The sequence below is a fragment of the Alosa sapidissima genome, chromosome 17, assembly GCF_018492685.1.
Source record: "Alosa sapidissima isolate fAloSap1 chromosome 17, fAloSap1.pri, whole genome shotgun sequence".
In the NCBI taxonomy this organism is placed as follows: domain Eukaryota; kingdom Metazoa; phylum Chordata; class Actinopteri; order Clupeiformes; family Clupeidae; genus Alosa; species Alosa sapidissima.
The window spans coordinates 14,477,308-14,498,908 of record NC_055973.1 but is presented as its reverse complement, the minus strand read 5'-3'; the positions used below and the strand labels follow the sequence as shown (position 1 = coordinate 14,498,908).

Sequence of the window (21,601 nt, the reverse complement as noted above, 5' to 3'; positions counted from 1 at the left end):
AAAAACAACATTACACTCAAAAAGACCTTCAGGGGGGAACGGTGGTGGCACGACAACCTTTCTTCCAGCCAGACAGGGAGACAGAAGGAAAGACAAACAAACAAAAAACACACAGTAATGCAAGGACGTGTGTGAGACAGCGTGGGCGAGTTCCACACCATTCGTCTCTCTCTCTCTCTCACTTTCCCCTACCCTCCTTCTCTGTTTTCCCCCACTCAATCTCAACCACCACCCCCACCTCCTTGAGCTCTATCGCTGTCTGTTTCTTGTCCCTCCTTCTCTCCCTCTCTCTCCGTTTCTCCGTTTCTTCATGATGCACACAAAAATCCACTGTTCCTCAGCGCAGTGACTCACTGGAATGGAATTAGAGCTCTGTGGAGCAGAGGGGGTTTCCTCCACATCAGGAAAGAGGGCAGACTGCAGCCCAGACCAAAAAGCACAGAGAGAGAGAGAGAGAGAGAGAGAGAGAGAGAGAGAGAGAGAGAGAGGGGGGGAGAGAGAGAGAGAGAGAGAGAGAGAGAGAGAGAGAGAGAGAGAGAAAGAGGAGAGAAGAGAAAAGAAGAGAGAGAGAGAGAGAAAGAGGAGAGAAGAGAAAAGAAGAGAGAGAGAGAGAAGAAAGAGAGTGAGAGAAAAGGAAAGAAAGAAAGAGAGAGTGGGGGGGGGGGGTCTGAGGGGAGCTCAACAGAGGAAAGCAATGGCAAGCAGGAGAAAATAGGGAAGAGGAGAGGAGGAAGAAAGAGAACGGTTACAAAAACCTTTTCCCCGTCTCAAGGCTGTAGCCTTGCCTCGTCCTACTGTATCTCCACCGCCTATCCCCTAGCCTCCAGTTCCAGCTGAGCCAGGCATACTTGCACACGCTGCTCCACAGTGTGTGTGTGTGTGTATTCGTCTGTCTCTCCCCTGCTTTCCCAGTCTATGTTTGCAGAGCCTCTGGGTCCTTGACTGCATTCCTCCTCCTCCTCCTCCTCCACTCCATCTTGCACCTGGTTAAAGCCAAACAATCCCGGACAGGCTGTTGCATCAGCTCGCCGAGAGTGACGAGAGCACACAACTAAACTCGCACAACTCGACTCGACACGGCAGCGGCTGGCAGTCCAGTCCACTCCAGTGGAACAGGCCCCTGGGTGTCGGTCAAGTGCTTTAAACAGCAAAACAGAGCCAAGACAGCAGGGTCCATGTTGTCCGCCTCCCCCCCCCCCCCTTTCTGCTGAGTTTCTACTATGTGCTGTTAAAAGCAGAGATCCTTGGCTCCCCTGAGCCATCCGTCATGGGGCTGAGTCTCCTGGTGCCAGATCAAAGCCAAAGCGCCAGGCTCATGGCAGAGCCTCCTTGCCGACTCCAAGGCCCCCAGACACCTGGGATTAATTCCAGTTTCCTATCTGGAGTGGTGGTGGTGGAGAGACTTTAGCTGGGTTGCATTTACAAGTCACATCAAGTGCGTGTGCGTGTATTGTGACTTGGTAAAGATCCAAATGCCCTTCCTTTTAAAATGCCCTTCCTTTTACCATTTGCCTCAGTTCAATCCATCCTCATCAGTCAGCATTTGTATTTAAAATGTATGCAACAAAGTCATTATGTTCTGGCCAGTGAATCCAAAACAGACAACTCGGCCATACGGCTGGTTTACTTCAAGCAAAAGGTTAAAAGTAGCCCGTACACTAGAGAGTAGAGACTCATGTTTACTAACAACAATAATGTTTACATTTACTGATGAAGGAGAACTGTTTATTGTAACTACCAAAGAGACCTGAAATTCTACACACACACACACACACATCCTGTCAGTGCCAAAATCCTTTTGCAGCATCACTGGTTGAATGAGTCTGTTCCAGTGTGATCTGAGACTTCAGAGTGATCCGATCACAGAGAGCGCCGAACATGTTAAGACATTTAGACCTACTGTTTCATGCAGCCACGTGCAACCTGATTGTGATTTCATCACCAAATGTCAGACATAATGGTGGTCCAATATCAGCCATGAGTGAATACAATAACAATTAAAAAAAAACCTACTCCACTTGAGGTGATAATTTTTGGTCTAGACAGATGGAGAGAAACAGAGAGAAAGAGAGAGAGAGAGAGAGAGAGTGTGAGAGAGAAAGAAAGAGAGATGTCTGCTTTCAGCTTGCAGTTCAATTCACCTGGCAAGCAGAGACAGTGAACCAGGTGTGATTTGTTAGGGAGCCTCACATTCCTTCCCTGCGCTTCCTGTAGTTCCCTCTCCCTGAGTCGGCCTGCCGGCTGCTCTGCGCCTGGCTGCTAATGTGCAGGGCATTAACTGAGACGCCACCGCTATCTCCCCCGCCGCATCTCTGGGGCTCATAGTTCATCTTAAATGCTGCGGGTTGGGAAAATGGCCTTTTTTTTTTTTATGAGTGGCGCGTGCATGCGTGACTACCATGTCCGTGTGTGTGTGAGAGAGTAATTTGTGTGAGTTTGTGTAGAGTCAGCAGGAAAAATATTAACACGGCCTGCAGAGGGAAATGACAGGAATATAGTGCGCATTGTTTTGATCTCTGAACTCTGCAGGTTAAAAAGAAGGGACTGTATACTCATTCAGCACTTTTAAAACTAAACATCTAATCAAACGTACACCAGTCGGTGCCGGGGAGTGTGTGTTTCTGTGGTCCTCCCGTGAAAAGTCTGCTTTATTAGCGTGCGAGTGTCTGTTTGCCTGTCTGCACATTGGTCGGTGTACCCATGCATTATTACATATTTTTATGACATGGGAACTGTGGCGTGTAAAATTACAGGGTTGTAGCGTTGGCCCCTTCTGGCTCCCGGACCACACAGAGTCTAGTTGGGAGCAATCCGACGGCGCAATCATTACTCATAAAACCCTGTGAGGGGGGAAAAAAGGCTGGTGTTACATCACTGCCATTCCTCTAGCTGTCCGTCATAGGCTCCAGAACCAGTGGCCAGAGATGGGGTCCAGGGTCGTGTGGACGACTGTCGCCCCAGGAGACAGGGGTGCAGGGGGTGGCAGGGAACCGTGCAAAAAAAAAACCATGACGACCCAATTGACGCAGTGCTCCTACGCACTGAACCATGGACCAGTAGCAAGACGATGCATGGCAAGATTATTATGAGTAATGAAGATGGAATCCACTATTACAAGAGCAGGAGCGCGGGTGGCAATAGGAACATGTTGGTCGGGCACTGGCAAGCTTCGGACATTCCTGACCATTTAGCGCACCAGTCCAGACCCCCACTCGCACACACACACACACACGCACACACACACACGCACACACACACACGCACACACACACAAAGGCATGACAGTTCTGAGCGACCACATCGATCTGCTCCCCTCAAGCCCCTGCACTGTCTCACTGAGGCACATGTTTGAATTAACAGATAAGCCGGCAAAAAATGACACAGCTCACTGTACTCCGCCCTGCCCTGGGAAAACAGCCATCAGCAACTTTTTCAGAGAAAAGTCAACATTAACAAAATAAAACAAAACAAGAGCTCTGGCTTATCAGACACTTCCTGCTCACCTGGCACTGACTCAGTCTCACACACAAGAACATACATGAGGTTAGAACATCAAACAATCCAGGTGGATCTTGGACCAACTTTCGAATATTACGCTATGACAGTGTTCAATGGCACGTCCGCAAGTTTCCGCGCTGCTGTGTGAACTCACTGCACTTTTTCCCCCTGGCTCGTCCTGCTTGACCCTGGGCTAGCCGACCGCAGGCAAATCTGCGACTCTCATCGAGAGAAATCAAATTATCCCAGGAACGGCGGCTCCCTCGGCACAAGCTGTCGCGAGGGCAGGGCAACAAAGCAAGCGGCATTGCGTGCGGTCAGCTGTTCTGCCCGTCCAAATTTTATTTGTTTACATGAGTAGCACAGCACGGCCCTCGTTTAAAGGGAGGGCTTGCCAGCCTTTAAAAGTGCTTTATGAAGAGCCAATTTAGCACGATTTAGGGATGTGGTTCTTTGAGAGGCCGTTTTTTTGTTTGTTTAAATGCTAGCCATCGAGTCTCCATTTAGGCCAAGGCCAAACTAGATGATGTCACAGCAGAGCAGGCCCTGATGGCCATTGCCATGACCACAGGAAGGGTCGCACTGTTTTGGTGTGTGCTTTGGATACAGACCTTGTATGCACTGCAGACTTCCATCCTCTGCCCGGATGGTGAACGTCTCGCCTGGGTTCACCTGGACCACGATCACCTGCAGAAAAGAGATTGAGTCAAAACACATACAAACAGAAGGACAATAAGGAGGAAGTGAGGCTGTGATTTTGGAGGTCCACGGAGTGACAGGACTGTGTCCTCACCTGCTGCGACGTGTCCCCGTTCATCATGGGGTGCATCACAGAAACCTCGCCGTTCAGCAGTGGCGGCGGAAGGTCCAGCATCTGGTCCGTCATCATCATTGTGACGTACATTCATGGAGACCTCTCCAGGACCACCTTTCTGTGGGGCAAATGGATGCAGAGTTATCAGACTGATTGAGCAAAACCAGAGCAGATGAACATTGAGCACCTGAACATTGAGAATGTACAATTTTCCATGGAAAAATGACACAAAATGTGTTATGTTAAAGAACAACTTCTCTCATACACATACACACACATTTTTTTTTCTTCTCACTGAAGGTTACTAGTGGGTTAAAAGTGAGTGAAATCATCTTGATGTCACCAGCATTTATATGATGATGTAATCCGAACAGGCATGATGTCATGTGTGTATAAACGGCGTTATGGAGCGGCCCGGCTCCTTCTCCCCACACAGCTGGAAGACTTTGGGCAGAGAGGGAGTGGTGGGAGAGGGAGGGGGAGGGGGAGGAAGGAGTAAGAGGAGAAGCCTGCATGCCTGCACTGCTGGGGGATAACAAGGAGCCTATGGAGCTGCGATTTTCCACAAGCGGGAGCTACTCCTCTCAATTGCTCTTTCAAGAAAGATGCTTTCCGCCTGGAAAGTCCAAACAGTCTGCAGCTCCAGCAGGGGCAGAGGCAGAAGGACAGGGATAGGACAAGGGGCTGATGGCTCCATTAAAATCAAATCAAAGGCGGAAATTAATAAAAGATTTAATTTAGGGGGACCTGGCAGCCCTTCAGTGATTCAGCAGAGTCAGCACTTTGGGCTAAACCTATCCCAACCTCCTGGTGAACTTCCTTCAGTGGGAGTAGATGGGAGCCACTGGTGCTGAAAGCTCAAGTAAGAAGCCCTCCTGGCAGCGCATGTGTGTACAGTGAGAAAGGACACAGTTCCTCTTGCAGAGACACAAGTAATGCCCCCCCCCCCGCCCCCGCCCCCGCCCCCCGTGTGTCCCTGTCTGCATGCTCTCTGCCCTTCGGCCTTCACATCTCCTCTAGGACAGCTGACTGGAGCCACTACAGCTTCGGACCAGTCAGAGAGATGGATGGAAAGGTCCCACACTGGGGTTTCAGAGGTCACAGGAAGGTCAGAGCAACTTCCATGTTTAAACCCTGATGACTCACGACCGTTCAGAGGTTGACTTGCAGAATTCAAGTCTCACGCAAGTGTATCAACAACAGCAAAGCTCAACAGCTCTCAGTTTTTTAATGATAAGACTTTTTTTTAACAAAACCACATCTACATGCTAAGTTTTGAGTCATTTCCGCATAAACTATGAGTAATTTCCGGTAAACTATAACACATCTACAATTCTTTCTCAAGAGCAATCGCGTACCTCACTATCAATGGAACAGATCGGGCTAACCTGGCCAAAACAAATGCTGTCTGTGTTTCTAATTAAATGTTAAAATTTTAGGGATTAGCTTTCCACTTGACTCTGGCCTTTTGTCCACTCCTTTGCCAAAAATCTTGTGAGTGCAGTGCAGCAGTGCCTGCAAGCTGAAAGGCAGCGGATATGTCTGGAAGGGAAGATGTCTGACCCATCAAGGAAAGGCCACCGATGTAACAGATGAGGGTACAACCTTTAGGCTTCTCTGTTTGAAGACAAAATGCTAGCTGAAAAGGTAAAACCCCTAAGGTCGTTCTCTCACATAGCACCGTGGGCCAGCTGAATATCTGCTGAACAGGAGGGGGCAGTGAGGACTACGACAAATTCACAGGAGAGGAGAGAGAGGGTTTGTGAAGACCATGGGCAGTAGAGACCTACCTTCCCACTCACCAACTACCAAATGTGCCAAATGTCCTTTAGATGCATTTAGAGTTTAGGGTGAAAAAGGTCAACTTGAGATCTTGGGCTTTACATCCATCAGTGTAGAACCCATTCCATTCATTCTTATTGTCTCCCACAGGTTAGGATGGTAGCCCTGTAATTAACCAGTGGAGCAAAGACCATTGACACATAATGTGTTGTGATCATTAACCGACATCATTTACAGGTCAATTCCCTGGGGGAGCAGACATCCAACTCTTCCTCCGGTCTTACCCAGGGATTGTTCCAGTGTGCCCTCACTCACCCCGCCATTCTCGTCATTCCTCAGGAGCTTAGGGCCGAAACGTTCCAAGAGAAACGTTCCAAGAGGCTGGAGCACTCTCGAGAAGATGAGGGTGAGAAGGAGAAGTGGAGAAAAGAAAGGCCAGACCCCCTACCTTCCAGGGTCATACTGTTATAACTGCGTCACAGTGTGTGTCGCCTGCCACTGAGACAGAGGGGCCTTTCATGCCCTGGACACAGAGCTCCTATGAGGGTATTCCCCAGATTATTCCCCTACTGACCCCCACGATCTGCTCTCTGCCTGCGTTTCTCCACTTCCCTAATGCCCCCCTCCTTCTCTCTACCCATCCCCCCCTCCTTCTCTCCCCCCAAGCCAACACTCCCACCCACAGCACCATCCGCATGCCTTCCACACAACCAAAACAACACTATGGAAACAACCGTTGCCCTGGAAACAGCATCTCCTTCGTTGCTTTGGAGATAACAAGGAGCAATTTTGAAAGGCAACTCAAATTAAAAAGGTCCACTTGAGACCACTGCTTTTTCCGCCCTTGGGTCTGCTGTAGGAAAGTGTCCTACTAATTCACTTGGCTGAGGTATGTGCAGTATGTCAACCGCACATAAAAATGCTAGCTTTCCAAGTCTTTATGAACACCTCCTGTGCGTCTTCCTTGCCATTTTACCTAAGTTTGTTTTTTTAGATACAACAATAAAACAATTCAGCTCAGTGTGTGTTTGATACATCCAGCAGGATTTAAATCGTGATTCTCCAAAGCGACCCTCGTTCAGCCATGTTTCCTGGGGACACCATCTGGGCCTCATCAGAAATCAGCTGTGAAACTACCTCATGTGCATAATCGTGCCACACAACAGCGACCAAACCTCACTTCTCCTCTCCTGAAGCCCACCTTGTCATTCCATTCTCCTTTTACACTCCTCAAAGTCATATTTTGCACGACAGAACCCAGAAGAAAAAGGAGAGAGAAGACTTGTTTGCACGTCTGGCAGTTTTATGGGCTCAGATGGGGAGCCGGTCTGGCACGGGCCCTATAATCCACCTAATGATATGTAATAACACAAGAGGAAACTGGGGGAAACCATTGAAACCATGGCTTTTTTTACACCCCCACCCCATCTCTCCTTCTCTCCGAGACCCTTTCTTGCATTCTAGAAATCTCTCTCTTTGAGCCTCTCCCTCTGTACTTCTCTCCTCTCCACCCTCATTCCCTTTGCACCCTCCAGAGCCCCTCGTGCAGCAGCAAACCTACCGCTGGGCCCTCTCACACACCTCTACCTACACTCATACACTACTGCTCAACAGACAGTCGTCTGCTTTTTTTTCCCTGCACTGCCCAAACTCTCACCTCTCCGAGTGTTCACCGTTTCCATTCGTCCCTCTCCCTCCCTCTCCCTCACTCATGACTCACGTCTGCCTCTCGGATCAACATCGGCCGGAGAGATGAAATCACGTCTTTAAAAATATCCCTTCCTCCATCCTTCCCTCCCCCTCTTTTTTTTTTTCTACTCGTCACCCCCTGAAGCAGACAGATAAAAAAAAAATTCCTTTTTATATACCCTGCAGACAGAGCTAAACCTCAACTGACAGCTAGGAAATAGAAAGCCCCCGACAGGTATGCAGCTGGGCTGACGTGGCTAAATGTTCAACCGACTTTACCTGCCACTACAGGAACCAGACAGCCGATAAGACCTCACCCGTCTGGAAAACCATGTGGAGTTGGCGGAGAAAATAACTGTGAGTGGTTGGGGGGGGGGGGGGGGGCAGCAATGTGGATGTGGGACTACAGCTGACAGACGCATGGGGAAGCTTATTAGGGGGGTTGAGTTGAGGATTTGTTGCGGGTTTAAAGCCAAGGCCATGGCTAGATATTCATGCAATGGCGTGACCTGACCTGCTACACCTAGGCCCATCCCCAAAGAAGCGTGCGGACCAGCTTTGTTGACTGCAGGTGTGTTACCTAATGAAGATGTACCAGGGCGCGACCCAGATCCACATACAATTCAGGCCGGCATAGGCGAGCCCAGAGCCCCTGGAGGGCACTGAAACCCCTGCAGGGCACTGAAACCCCTGCAGGGCACTGAAACCCCATCTGGGCATAACTCTAGCTCTTATCCGACTAAACAATGCCGTGGGACGTTGTGAAGGAGAGCGGGGAACAAAACATGGCACAGCGGGAAAAAGAAAGGAAGAAAGAAAACGAGAGCGGAGACAAGAGGATTCCCAGGAACAGGCTCTGGCATTGCGTAACCCCCCCACCCTTCCACAGCCGCTGCAGCTGAAACCCGATCCAGCCTCCGAGCATTCAGTATCGCCAGACGAGGAGGCCCAGCGCATCTAAACCAGGTCAAGCTGTTCTCTCCACATGAATCATACTCTGCCTTCAAAACAAGACGGGAAAATGTATCAGGGTCATTCAGCGCAAATAAAACATTAAAAAAAAATAATAAAAAAAAACGGAAAGGATGCAACGTCCAAACGACCACACACTAGCAGGCTGAACTAGAAGGATGAAGAAGTGACTGAGTAGTGTGTGTTGAGACAGAGGGAGGGAGGGATAGAGAGGGAGAGAGAGAGTGAGAGAGAGAAAGATAGAGAAAGAGAAGAAAAACAGGCAGAGAAAGACATGTAGGATGAGGCAGCTGTTGGCGAAAAAAACCTCAAAGCAAATGCTGCTGATCACATCATAACATGTCACTGGCTGTGACTTCTGCCTCCATCAGGGACCTCTCTGCCTTCGATGAACAATCAGGCTAAGTAATATCATGTGGCCAGGCTCAAATTAAATTTCACATCATGTAATTATGCAATTCAAAATAGAAAAACGTGGCCACAAGCTATGAGAGCGTGCTCGCCTGTGCTTGAGCGCTTTCCTAACGCAAAGGCTCCGTTTTCCTGCCCAAGTGACGACCCTCTCTCCAGGAGCTGTGTCAACACATCAGTCAGCACCCAGGGGGATCCTGGCCACCACGGGCAGTGGCCGGCCATAGGGCAGCATCTGTGATCCTAAAGAAATAACACAACTTTGCTCCCCTAAACCAGCCCGACATCTGATGAGTTTATGTGTTGAAAACGCTAACTAGCTCCTCCTTCTTTTACACACACACTGCCCCTGTAACGCGCGCCCTCTTTCCCCCTCTCCCCTACTCTCCTTCCTACTTTAGGGGGTCAACAGGTCAAATTCCTGATCCTCATTCGGGCCTCAAACTACATTTTACAAAAAAATTGGTCTTTGTGTGTGAGTGTGTGTAAGAGTGTGTGTGTGTGTGTACGAGTGTGTGTGTGTGTGAGTGTGTGAGTGTGTGTGGCAGTGATTGTCTTGTGCACAAAAACACACACATGCGTGTGTGTGTATGCGTGCACGTGTCCTCTTAACTGGAGTCTAAGGGGAAAGGGGTTGGAATGGTTAGGGGTGGGTGGTGTTATTGGGGGGCCCAAACACCGCTGATTTGCTCCATGTTTCTCCTAGGCCGTCAGAGCGGATAAGGGCAGAGAACACTTCCCATCCAGGGGCTAAACCATAAGTAGGGCAGCCCCCCTCCGATCTGCCACGCAAACAGTTCAAAGAGCTCCCTCGGCTTTTCGGAGATGAAAAACATAAGTCGTCACATCCACACATATGCTTCGTTCCCTCACTAGCCAACTATGCCTGGTTTCAAAACACCTTGAGAGCCAATGCACCCTGCAAGGCCCATCTCTAACTCACTTCAAGATGTTGGTAAAACATTAGTCTACCCACTGGGTACCCTGGGAACAAAACAAGAGCACAATAAAACAAAACAGATCAACAAATACCCAAAAGAAAAGGAGGGTCGTTCACATTGAGGGCCCACTGCATTGCAATTGAGTATTTTACAAGAGAGGGGGAAGTGAGCGGTGAGATCCTATCAGGGAGTCTCCTTCAACGCAAGACGTGTCCAGACAAGATATCATCCCATCCCAATCCGGCCTCTTTTTGTTGCAACAGGGGGTCGTAATGCATTCATTGTGTGCTATGGATGCAGCAAGCCTACAGGGACAGCTCAGCAAATGGTTGAGATTCTTCTCCCTGAAGTCTTAAGCAGGCTCCAGTGGCTACGTTTGGGTCCTGGAACAATGCGCATAACATCAATTTCGTTACGAAGATGGTCCGCATAGACTATCCTTGAAAGTCCAACATTTCATGCCCACATTTACTTGTTTTAAATCACTGCCAGAAAACAAAGTACACTTATGCAATTGATCAATGTAGCGGACCCCATATCCAAATCGACTTGCGGTAAAGATGCACACAAACATGAATGCAAATGCTGTGGAGTATACTAGCCTATATACGATGATGGTTAGTTGGCAGAGTGCCACCTCAACAATAAGTATACTTTGGTATGTCACCATCAAGAGTCTAAAATTCCATTTACTAATAATATGGAACCAACAATAGACATAGGTTGGACATATTAAATTACAAATCTGTCCAGAAACAATAATATAAAATAATATTCTATAGCTTCTACATCCATGTACCATGTCCCTGCTCTGTACTAATCTGGATGTGAATGTGATGCCATCAAAAATATACCAGACTGCAATGCTATAATCTTCTCCCAATGTGCAAATAGTTTTAAAGTAGAGAAAAGAAAAAAAATCTCCCAAACCACAAAGTGAGCTCTGCAGGGGTAGCTGTGCTTAACGATAACAGATACAACATCAGCATGGGTTCAATGATGACAGCTAGCAAACACTCTTTTAAATCCCTGGCTGGGATCAATGCAGACAGATGGGTCACAATGCCTGACTTCTTCCCAATTAAAGGTATGTCAGAGGATTTCAGCCAGTTGTGTTTGTGGATAACATCAGCACACTTCAAAGTGTCGACACAGCAGGGAATCTGTGACCCCAGAGAAATGGGTGGGGGCATGAAGGAATGGGGGTGGGGGTGCTGTGGGATGACAATAACCCAGGTGCAAAACACTGGTAAAGAGGGGAAGGCCATTCTTCCCACTTGATCAACGTTCAAACCACTGTGAAAGATCTTCTTAAAAGTTTAATTTGATGTCAAAAGAGATGATTAAATAATCAGGGGAAATTATCACTAATATTACTGTCCTCAACAGTTCAAAAATAGTTTTGAGGTAAAGTGTGAGGAATTTCTGGTGATTTCGCTATATTAACGGCAGTTGATCCCAAGAATAGAGCTATTTTATAACACCAGAGGCTTAACATTCCTGTCATTTCCAGGGTTGGGAGGGAGGTCCAAAGGGGGGAGGGAAATGTTTGTTGGAGGGAGGGGGTGAATGCCAGACAACTGCGCAAGCACTAAAATAACACCGAATTACGTGAATGCAAGGCATTCTTTTACAGCTGAGACAAAAAAGGCAACAAAGGGGGTACTGTCTGTCACCAACCTGAAAAGTACTCTACCTGACAACCGCGCAAGACTCTGGTCCCTCATCCGTAATCAGTTCTATTTTCTACTTGCTCCAAAATAATAGGCAGATAGGCCTATAAATAGGCTACCCATTGTGTTATTCACCACAAACTACGCAGACGCACTTTTAATTGCACCACTAGGCGTTCTTCGTGCGTATGACAGTCTACAAATTTACTCTGACAATAATATAGGTGTGATGTCAGTATTCAGCAAAACAATAAATAGCACTCCAGTTCAAGACCAGAGTCAGTCCGGTTCACCTCTCCCTCCCTTTGGAATTTCATCTGACGTCATATATTTGGGATCAGATTTCTTCTGCCTATGCGAACATTTCGCGCTCTCAAAACAGCCCCCGAGATGGAAGTTAGATTTAGCAAAAGACTCCTGAAAAACGTTAACAACATCCCAATACAAACGCCGTTTCGACTTCATCAACCATATCTAGACTAATTATCCATTCTTTCAGACTTCGCTCTGTAAGCTATTGCCCTATTTGTGATGTCAGACATCTGATTAAGTTAATCGATTAAATCGATAATCCTATATCAAGAGATCTGCCAACTACACCAATTTAACCATGACGGCAAAGCCACTCGAGATGATGTCTGTCTCATGGCTCGTCCGGTGGTTAGCCAATACGGCACTTTAATCATTTGGCTGGACGCCATCCTTATAGGCTAGGCAAACCCGATAGAGGGGCATTTGACGTGTCAACTCTGACTCCAGTGTCCCATGAAAACTTTTGGTGTTATAAGTCTAATAAGTGCAATTGATTAACTTAATTTACAAATAGGCCTAAGCACTGGTTTTGATAAAGAATGGAGACTAAGTTTCGCAACACCGATCAGGTTCCGATTCCAGAAATTTCGACAAGTGAAGCATTGTTATCATGTCCAAAACGCTACTGTATAAACATAGCTCACATCTAGTATAGAGTAGGCTATAAAAGAAAATACAAGTTGTCAGTAAGATTTCTTGCTGCAGCAATTGAATTCCAAAACTCTGACGCACAACACTCAACACAAAGCGTTTAAGGAAACAAATTAACAACGACAATATCAAGTATAAGATGCACGATAGAAGAGAGTTAAATATTCCCGAAGATCTGCATGTAATAGTCAATGCAAAACACCCAGTTAAAAACGAAACGAATGCGCCAATAGAGAGCTAAGAAACTTTCGTTTTCCACTAAAAGCCAATACTTCCTATTTCCATCCAGGCAGACAACCGGCGTCTTCTCGCCCCAGCAATTTTCTGCAACTTTGTAACTTTCAAAGTAATAAAGGTCACATGAACTCTCTGAGCACTGACCACGACGAAAAGCAACACAACGCATGTTTCTTACCTTTGAATTACAAAATGTTTGACGATCAAGGTGTTTATCCACTTTTCCCAATCTAGAATCACAATGTAGCCATTCCCAGACTGCAGCGTCTACCACGGTCCAAGCCAGTGTGGGATTCCGCCATGTCAATTATGTGTCAACGCACATGGGGGAGTAGTCATGCCCATTTCTACCGTATAATACCAAGTAGCCTACCACATCTGTGGTTCCCATTCTTGGAGATCCTAGGGAAATAGATAACATTTATAAGACTGAATACAATTTATTTTGGGAATTTGTATGTTAACTTTAAGTCTCTATTATCATAAAGCATAGCTTAGACATTGAAAACCCAAATAAAAAGGTACCCTTTGTGGAAAGGTCTTAAACAACTCATGATATTGTTTGCGTAAAAGCTTTATAAGAAAAACCCGGAGTACCCTCTACTGCGGGAAAAGCCTAGGCATATCTGAAAAATAGTCCAGATTAAAGTGGGGAATTGGCTGAAAAAGGGATAATTTTTCATTATATAAAGATTACATAGGGAACAAACTACTGAAATCATTGCATCCAGATGAATTACAAATACAGTCTCTGACATGTTCAAGAGTACACCCATTTCCATTATGATATGCACATTTTAATTTGCACATTTTTTATGACATTCAATGTGATTTAGAGGTATTGGTAGGCCATGAAGGATGGCGACGCGACTGACACTGCTGCTCCCATACTGCACATTCAAGACGGCTCACGTCCCTCACGCCCGCGCTCTAGGATACTAACCACACACAGGCACACATTTGTGGTGTTTGCCCTACTTTCCGCACAGCTGCATTTAGGCGTGACGTCTGCACAGATGTGAACCTCCACACTTCAAGGAGGAAAGACAGCCTCTGATCAGATTAAGGAGTCATACCAGACGCGCCTTCAGATTTATTATATTTTTTCTTTTTTTCTCGCCTCTATATTTATTTGCCCCCCCCACACACACACACACACACACATTTTTTTGTATGTGTTTTTTTTTTTTTTTCACATAATTTCATAATTTCTTTTTTTCTTTCAGATTTTAAGATAACGTTAAATGTTATCTCTCACGTCACGTCCTCTTTTTTTCTGGCTATATTCAGATGTTTTATGGAAGAAAAAGTTACGAGATTAACTACATTAGGGAAAATTGCCCGCTAGATTATGGTCCGTGAAATGCCTCTGCCATATGCATGTTTTGGGTACTTTTCAGTAATGCAGAACCTGATGCAACGGGTAGGCTCATATCAGTACTTTCCGTGGGAGCAGTTATATTGGGAATGTAGGACCCAGCTAATTGTCGTTGCGCTTCTCTAACTACCCAATAAGAAATGTACAATGATGACAGCTTTGGAAGTGCCAGGGCGCGCATAGGTCGGCAGTGACATCTTGTGGTGATTAGAAGTAATCCAAGCGTAGACCTCTCCACCATTATGTCAGCTTGAACCCAAATAAACTGCGACTGAGCCATCTACACTAGAACTATCCTATAACGTTTGGTTGACACTGTGTTAATCTAACCAGTCGACTATGTGCAGATTAAGGTAGATCTTAGTTACGATGACGCACCCCCTCACACGCGTATAAGCAAAAGGGGATTCGACTTGATGTAGCCGCCTGCAGCCGTCTAAACTGACTGCATAACGTGATTATTTCTGAGATTCTGTTTTCAACCCGTTACCCGGCATTGTGCATACGTCATGTAGTCAGCTACAGACCGCTGCAGACGGCTACATCAAGCAGAGACTTTGCATCAAGTCGAATCCCCATACTATTTTGTTAGGCAGTAGTAGACAAGGCAACAGATACGAGCACTGCTACTATTTTATTACTTAATAACAATCAAAATCAGAGTGCATTCACTCAGCAAAAAGACCTAAGTATCATTGACCTAAATAGCCTACCATACACATAGCATTGACGTAACAATTACACCAAATAATACATTTATATCATGTTCATAATCAGTCCTTGGCAGGGAAGGGCAGGATATGCACCAAATATGATGAACCTAAGGGCCCATAGGGCCCCCTCAGCGATTTACTGTAACATGTCACAGTATAAAAACAAATGCTCTCAATGGTCAGAACAGGCCCATCCTACTTGGTGGGTGGGCACTCCACTCACGCTTCCATACCCAAATAATTTCAAAATAAAAGGAACACTTCATTATTCAGCAACAAATATGGCCTGATTTCCTGATTTCTATTTCAGTTTGCTTAGGGTCAGGGATAATTAGGTGAAACATTATTGCGAAGTCTAAACGTTACCAGTAATAGGTTAGTTGTCGGACGTAGGTAGGCCCCAATACTTTTTTTTAGATTAGCCTATTATTATTTAAGACACGTGTGCATGTGCACGCTTACAAAACACCTTACGCAAAACACGAGGTTACGCAAACGGCTCAAAAAAGCGTCAACAGTTTAAACACCACATCAATATCATTATTTTGATTCATCGTCCCGCAAATGTAACTTTCAATGTGCCTACGTCGATCATATTTTTTGTTACACTATCCAAGGACTCTTATTCTGAATGTACTGTCAGATTTCATAACGTAAGACTCTAGGCTTCAGATGGCATTACGCGCAGCACGCAATTAAGTTTGGCTACCGAAACGCCTTGTTCCATCAAGGCTGGTTTTGCACTGAGATTCTGAAAATGAAGCCGTTTTTCGCGGCTACCTTGTTATTGTCAGTGGCAGCTGCGTACTATGTTTACCTTCCATTGCCTAATACTATATGTGAGCCATGGAAACTAATGATTCTGGATGCTGTTTTCCGGAGTTTCATGCATATGGTAAGACACTGCTGCACTACTGCCATTTACAGTTAGGCTAAGTCAGTCTCTACTGTTATTGCATGACGACTCACTTAATGCGTCTTCACCAGCAGAGTACTGGATTGAGTGATTGAAAGGTTGGTTCATGTAATTGTTAACCATTGTCACGCTTCTGATTTAGTGGGACATGGACCGTGGCTAGGCTACGACCAACTGCTATACACTTTCTTTTGTGTTTGTTTTGTTTGTGCATTACACTGGGCAGTGGTCAATTAAGTTCAAGTTTTCGATAATTACGGTCCTCCTAGGTAATTTGTTGCCAGATCAGATCACTGTCAACCAAAATCTCGATTACAGCAAGTGTTGGTGTGTAATCTCTTCGACGGCAGGTGCTATGAGTGACTCCACAAAGCAGTATGAGATGTTACTCAGAGGGAACTGCTACCCCAAATCAAGAGAATGTTGCTTACTCGATTTAACTCGTGTGTATAACATGTTAAATGCTATACAAATAGACATTTCTTGACAATAATTAGATAAGGCCTTTGGTTTGGATTACTATTATGGTTCTCTTTACACACAGGGGGACTTGGCTCATGACCTTGGCCTCAGCCACCACATCCATGTCATCAATTACTTTGTGACCAAAGTGGAGGTGAAGGGTCCTCAGTCCAGTAACACGGTACGGGTGACCGACACCTCCTTTGCTGGTGTGCCAGCTCGTGTGTTTGAACCAACCACACAAGTGAAGGAGCACCATCTGAAGAGGGGTGTTGTGTACTTTCATGGAGGTGGATGGGCCATGGGTAGTGGACGTGAGTAGAGTTTATGTGTGTGTGTGTGTGTGTGTGTGTGTGTGTGTGGCTTCTTACTCTTACTAGTGCATGTTTAAAATTACTGGCTCATCTAGTTTTACGCCCTGAATCAAATCACACCCTCACACATCTATTGACGCACATCCTTGAGTTTGTTTGGAACAACAAATTGGAATCACTTCAATTTTAAAGACCAATGGCACACAATGGCACTCCTGCTAGCTGCATTACTCCACCCAAAGCTCAAACATTTTAATTACACAGCAAGCTGTCACAAGACCAGTTGCTTGTAGTGTGTATTCTGTGTTTTTAACCTAATCTAAAACCTGTTATGTTGTGAAAGGAATGCGGTCGTATGACTTGCTGTGCAGGAACATCGCAGAAGAACTGGATGCAGTCATTGTATCTGTTGAGTAAGTGTTACTATTGCTTTTGATACTCTTCAAAGCTATCAGGATGAGTGATACTACATTTTAAACCAGTGTCCAGACTGTGGATGTTTTCCTACATACTCATCTTCATAGAAATTAGTGTTGTCTGTGAGCCCTTGGTCAGTGCCATTCTGTAGCATGTTCTATGAGAACGTTCTATCTGCTGCTGGGATTGTGTGGATGCGTGAGGTACACCTCGTGGCTGTATTGCATGTCATTGCTGTGCTTTGTTTTGTTCTTCATCACTGTTAGCTACTGCCTGGCCCCAGAAGCCCACTTCCCCCAGCAGTACCATGATGCTCTAAAGGCTGCTACTTTCTTCCTGAGGCCCGAAGTTCTGGTGCAGTACTCCGTGGACCCAAAGAGGGTGGCCATTTCAGGTGACAGTGCTGGGGGGAACCTGGCTGCTGCTGTGGTCCAACAGGTATGGAAAGGGAGTCGGTGTGTTTGCCGGTTGTTACTATCATATTGTCACATACACACACACACACACATGTATGTACCCCTTGTGTTAATGAATTGAAACAAAATGTGAAGGGTGATATGAATTTGTGGTCATAAGGTGGGTGGGGGATACTCAGAAACAATGTGTTTCAAAGACCCTTGTAAGACAAGAGACAAACCTTAGCTGGGATTTAATGGAAAAAGTTTCTCGTCCATTCTCGAACGGCTACGGATTTGTTTCAGTTGATTTGCACAAGCGTGGATGCTTCAAGGTCAGTGAGGGATCCCTTAATCCTCTTCTCCTCTGAAACAGATGGCAGCTGATAACAGAACCTCCACCAAGTTCAAGGTGCAGGCCCTGATCTACCCTGTGCTCCAAGCACTGGACTTTAACACACCTTCCTATCAGCAGAATGGAAACATCCCCATCTTGTATCGCCCTGTCATGGCCCGCTTCTGGCTGGAGTATCTCAACGGCAGCTACAGCCTGGTCCCTCTCCTGCTGGCCAACAACCACACCGCCCTGGACCTGACCAAGGTACCGGAGACCGTCAGGGCACGGGTGGACTGGATGCATCTGCTCCAGCCGGCTTTCCGGAAGGACTACCGACGAGTATCCCCTGCCCACGGCAGCGCACAAGTGGTGGAGGAGCTGCCAGCTCTGCTGGACGTCAGGGCCGCTCCGCTGCTGGCGGAGGACGAGGTCCTGAGGGCGGTGCCACCCGCCTACATCATGACGTGTGAGCACGACGTGCTGCGTGACGACGGGTTGATGTATGCGCAACGACTGGAGGAGGCAGGCGTCGCGGTCACCAGGGACCACTATGAGGACGGCTTCCACGGATGCATGGTGTTCTCTTCCTGGCCTGCCAAGTTCTCAGTGGGAACGCGCAGCATGTGGAACTACATCCAGTGGTTGAAGGAAAATCTCTAAGTGACCAGAGAATGTAGATGAGAGAAAGGAGGATGTGATTAACCAAATGATTAGACTGATAAAAAGTACATTGTGTCATTACATGTCATACTAACTCAAAATTGACCCTCTGTGACACAGCAAGCTTGCATCCACTACTTGTTTCCACTTGTGCAAGCTTGTATCCACTACTTGTAACCTTGTAACTTTTTGAATGAGGTTTAAAGCACAGGTAAGCTTGTAACCTTTTGAATAAGGTTTGGTTTAAAACCTAATGTCACATTTTAATATCTTGAGATTAATTTATTTATTAGTGCAATATATCAATGCAATTCATCATTTTAGGCACTGGGTGGCTTGTTTTATGATTTGTGATTTGTGAACTGTTGGAACAAGCCAGACCATTTATTTGGCATGTGCTCTTTACTTTATTTTAATACTGCTAAACGCACAAAGCACAAGGCCAAATATGATATATTGCAAAGCTTTTATCAGAATTTATGTCTCTGGGACCACCGCAGCAGTATATCATCACCAAATAACTACTGTCATTGTACAATAATGTGAAAAGTAGGCGATGACAGTACTCTGTAAACAATGAAGACAGGGATTTGGAGTGAATGTTGCTGTATCTATGTACCAGATAAATCCTACTGTACTTGAATGATGTATATGGAATAACCACTATGAAAGAAACAATCACTTGATATTATATGTTATTATCTCTTTAGATTAAGAAGAAGAATTGTAATATGCTTGACACTGGATAATGCCAAAATGGGCACCTGAGTCTGAACAAAACGATTTTTCAACATTTATTCTATATTTTTCTATGGATAAACTGAAAATTTTACTAATATCTAATATATGGTTTAGGTCTATGTTCTGTTTTTGTTTTCTCTGCTCGTGTTGAATTGTCAATCCAATTATGTAATGATCTGACATAACCTTATAGTAAACCCCTTTGCTTTACTATTATCTGCTAATATTAGTCCAACAAAAAGACCAGTTCATTAAGGGATCAATTTAGGAACATGCTTCAGTCTGCTGCGTGACAACATACGTAAGCTGGAGCTCTATCTGGGGGGTTAGTATGAACCAGAGGAGGAGAGGAGAGGCCCACTGGTGGAGATAAACGCTAAGGAATGCACTCAGTGCAGTAACGCTGGCCTGCACCAGAGAGACCTCTGGCGAAAGCATGTGATTCACTCGGCAGCACTCTGTATTTATGTATAATGGTGGAGAGACAGCCACAATGCAGCGTGGGTCTTTATCTTAGCTCTTAGTCAAACACTACGTCTGGGGAGTGTGCTTTTAATAGCACTGAGGAGGAGATGGTTCAGCAACTTCAGGGGTTTTGATTTGTTCTCATTTTGCTTCATCCTTTTTTTTCTGGCAAGACTTTGTGGTTGTTGTTTTTTTTTTTCATTTTCTTGGTTTTGAAGTTTTCCACTGGTATGGACTATTCCCACATTTTTAAACCAAATGTTTCTGGACCAAAACATGTGTTATTATGAGCCATAAGTTCTCAGACTTCCATGACTTGTTTTCTCTGTTGTTCTTACACTGAATGTAACTGTTGCGTTTTAAGTTGATTATTCCATTTCACTTGAATGTTTCATGTCATTAAATGTCTTTACTGTGTGTTACCCTGCAACCACTAAATTTGAATTTCATGAAATTGTTGCATCGTGTCATTTCAACAGGAGATGTCACTCTTGTTCTCTAACTCTTTGCTTCTTCTAGCTGTTCCCTCGGCCCTTGAAACTTGCTGTAAAAGACAAATGCAGGATGCTGGTAATACAAGTTCTTACATCAACTTTTTGGTCATTGTACTCATGAACTTTACGCAAAATGATTCCAACTTTTTCTTTAAATGGTTTTCACGGTACTGGCCTGAAACCAGTTCAGACCAAACATTTATTGTTGCATAGAGTTTGCCAGACTACAATGGAACAATAAAAATAATAAAATGTCTTGAGAATAGAATGAGAAAGTAAACAGTTCCTCATTGATTTTTTGTGCCCTGACAGGGAAGCTCTGCCGAGAAATAAGCGAGATGTTTTCATGTCAAACAGCTCTGAAATTGAGTGTGGCAGGGTGAAGTCACATGACCAAACCTGATCTCCAAAAATCTCACACAGATGAAGATGAGTTTGTCAACGTGCCCAAACAGCCACGAAACATAATACTCTGCATTAACTTGATGTAATTGACCCTGAGGAAGGTATTGGCATGCCGAACCTGGTGGGTAGGTCAAACTATGCCAGGCGTTATCACAGTTACATCTCAGTAAGTCAAAGAGTTAATCATTAATCACCCACTGAGGCCCAGTGGTTATTGCTAAAGAAAACAAACCCCTCTGAGTTGTGTGTGCATGTGAAAGTTCACATACCACTCGTGCAAGAGAATGTTATCATTTGACTTGGGTTCACATTGTATTGAGCTTCCTGACTTTAAGGCCACACAGTTAGAGATATGCTTGTTTCTCCAGTGAACAAGGGGATTTCGTTATAAGTCCTCAGAGCTCGTTTTCTTTCCTTGATGACACAGGAGCCATGTAGACGCTGACTCTGAGTCTATCTAAAGCCACCTTTGTTTAGCTGTGGGACACAGATGCCTGAAAACAGATGGTTGCCCACTAATTGTTCTAAACAAGCATAATTTATGTCCCATTTCATTAACCACAATGTCTGTCAAGTGTGTGGTGTCTGAAGTCATGTCCCCCACAGACAAGAAACCACATTACCTTGACACTTGGACTATATAGACTTCGGACACAATGGACAATCTGTCACAGATGTTCTATGATTTTGGTCTTGTTAATGGAGCCTTTTGTTTTATAGTGTGTTACACTCCACTGCCATGTGATGATACTCAGATTCAGATGTTTGGAAGAGTGCAAAAAGATCATGTTTGGACGATCGTTTGGCCCTCTCTCCAATGACAGAATGATCTGTGTGTTTATGTTGTTAACTCAGAGCTCTGGACATCTATCATGACCCCACCCATGGATGACCACTGGTCTTTGGTTGTCTCTCCTCCCAAAA

General features: G+C 45.5%; 2 protein-coding genes across 2 annotated transcripts in view; one reads left to right on the top strand and one right to left on the bottom strand.

Moving 5' to 3' along the window:
* fndc3bb (fibronectin type III domain containing 3Bb) overlaps positions 1-13,277 on the bottom strand; it is a 54,796-nt gene extending 41,519 nt beyond the window's left edge. The window contains 3 exon segments of the mRNA XM_042067783.1: positions 4,110-4,185; positions 4,292-4,430; positions 13,159-13,277. Coding sequence (XP_041923717.1) covers positions 4,110-4,185; positions 4,292-4,402 — 187 coding nt within the window. The 5' untranslated portion in view covers positions 4,403-4,430; positions 13,159-13,277.
* A 2,110-nt stretch (positions 13,278-15,387) lies between these two features.
* LOC121688366 (neutral cholesterol ester hydrolase 1) lies at positions 15,388-20,232 on the top strand. The gene is made up of 5 exons (XM_042067883.1): positions 15,388-15,966; positions 16,532-16,763; positions 17,107-17,176; positions 17,447-17,618; positions 17,952-20,232. The coding sequence occupies exons 1-5, from the start codon at positions 15,829-15,831 to the stop codon at positions 18,570-18,572; spliced, it is 1,233 nt and encodes a 410-aa protein (XP_041923817.1). The 5' UTR covers positions 15,388-15,828; the 3' UTR covers positions 18,573-20,232.
* The last annotated feature ends 1,369 nt before the right edge of the window (positions 20,233-21,601 follow it).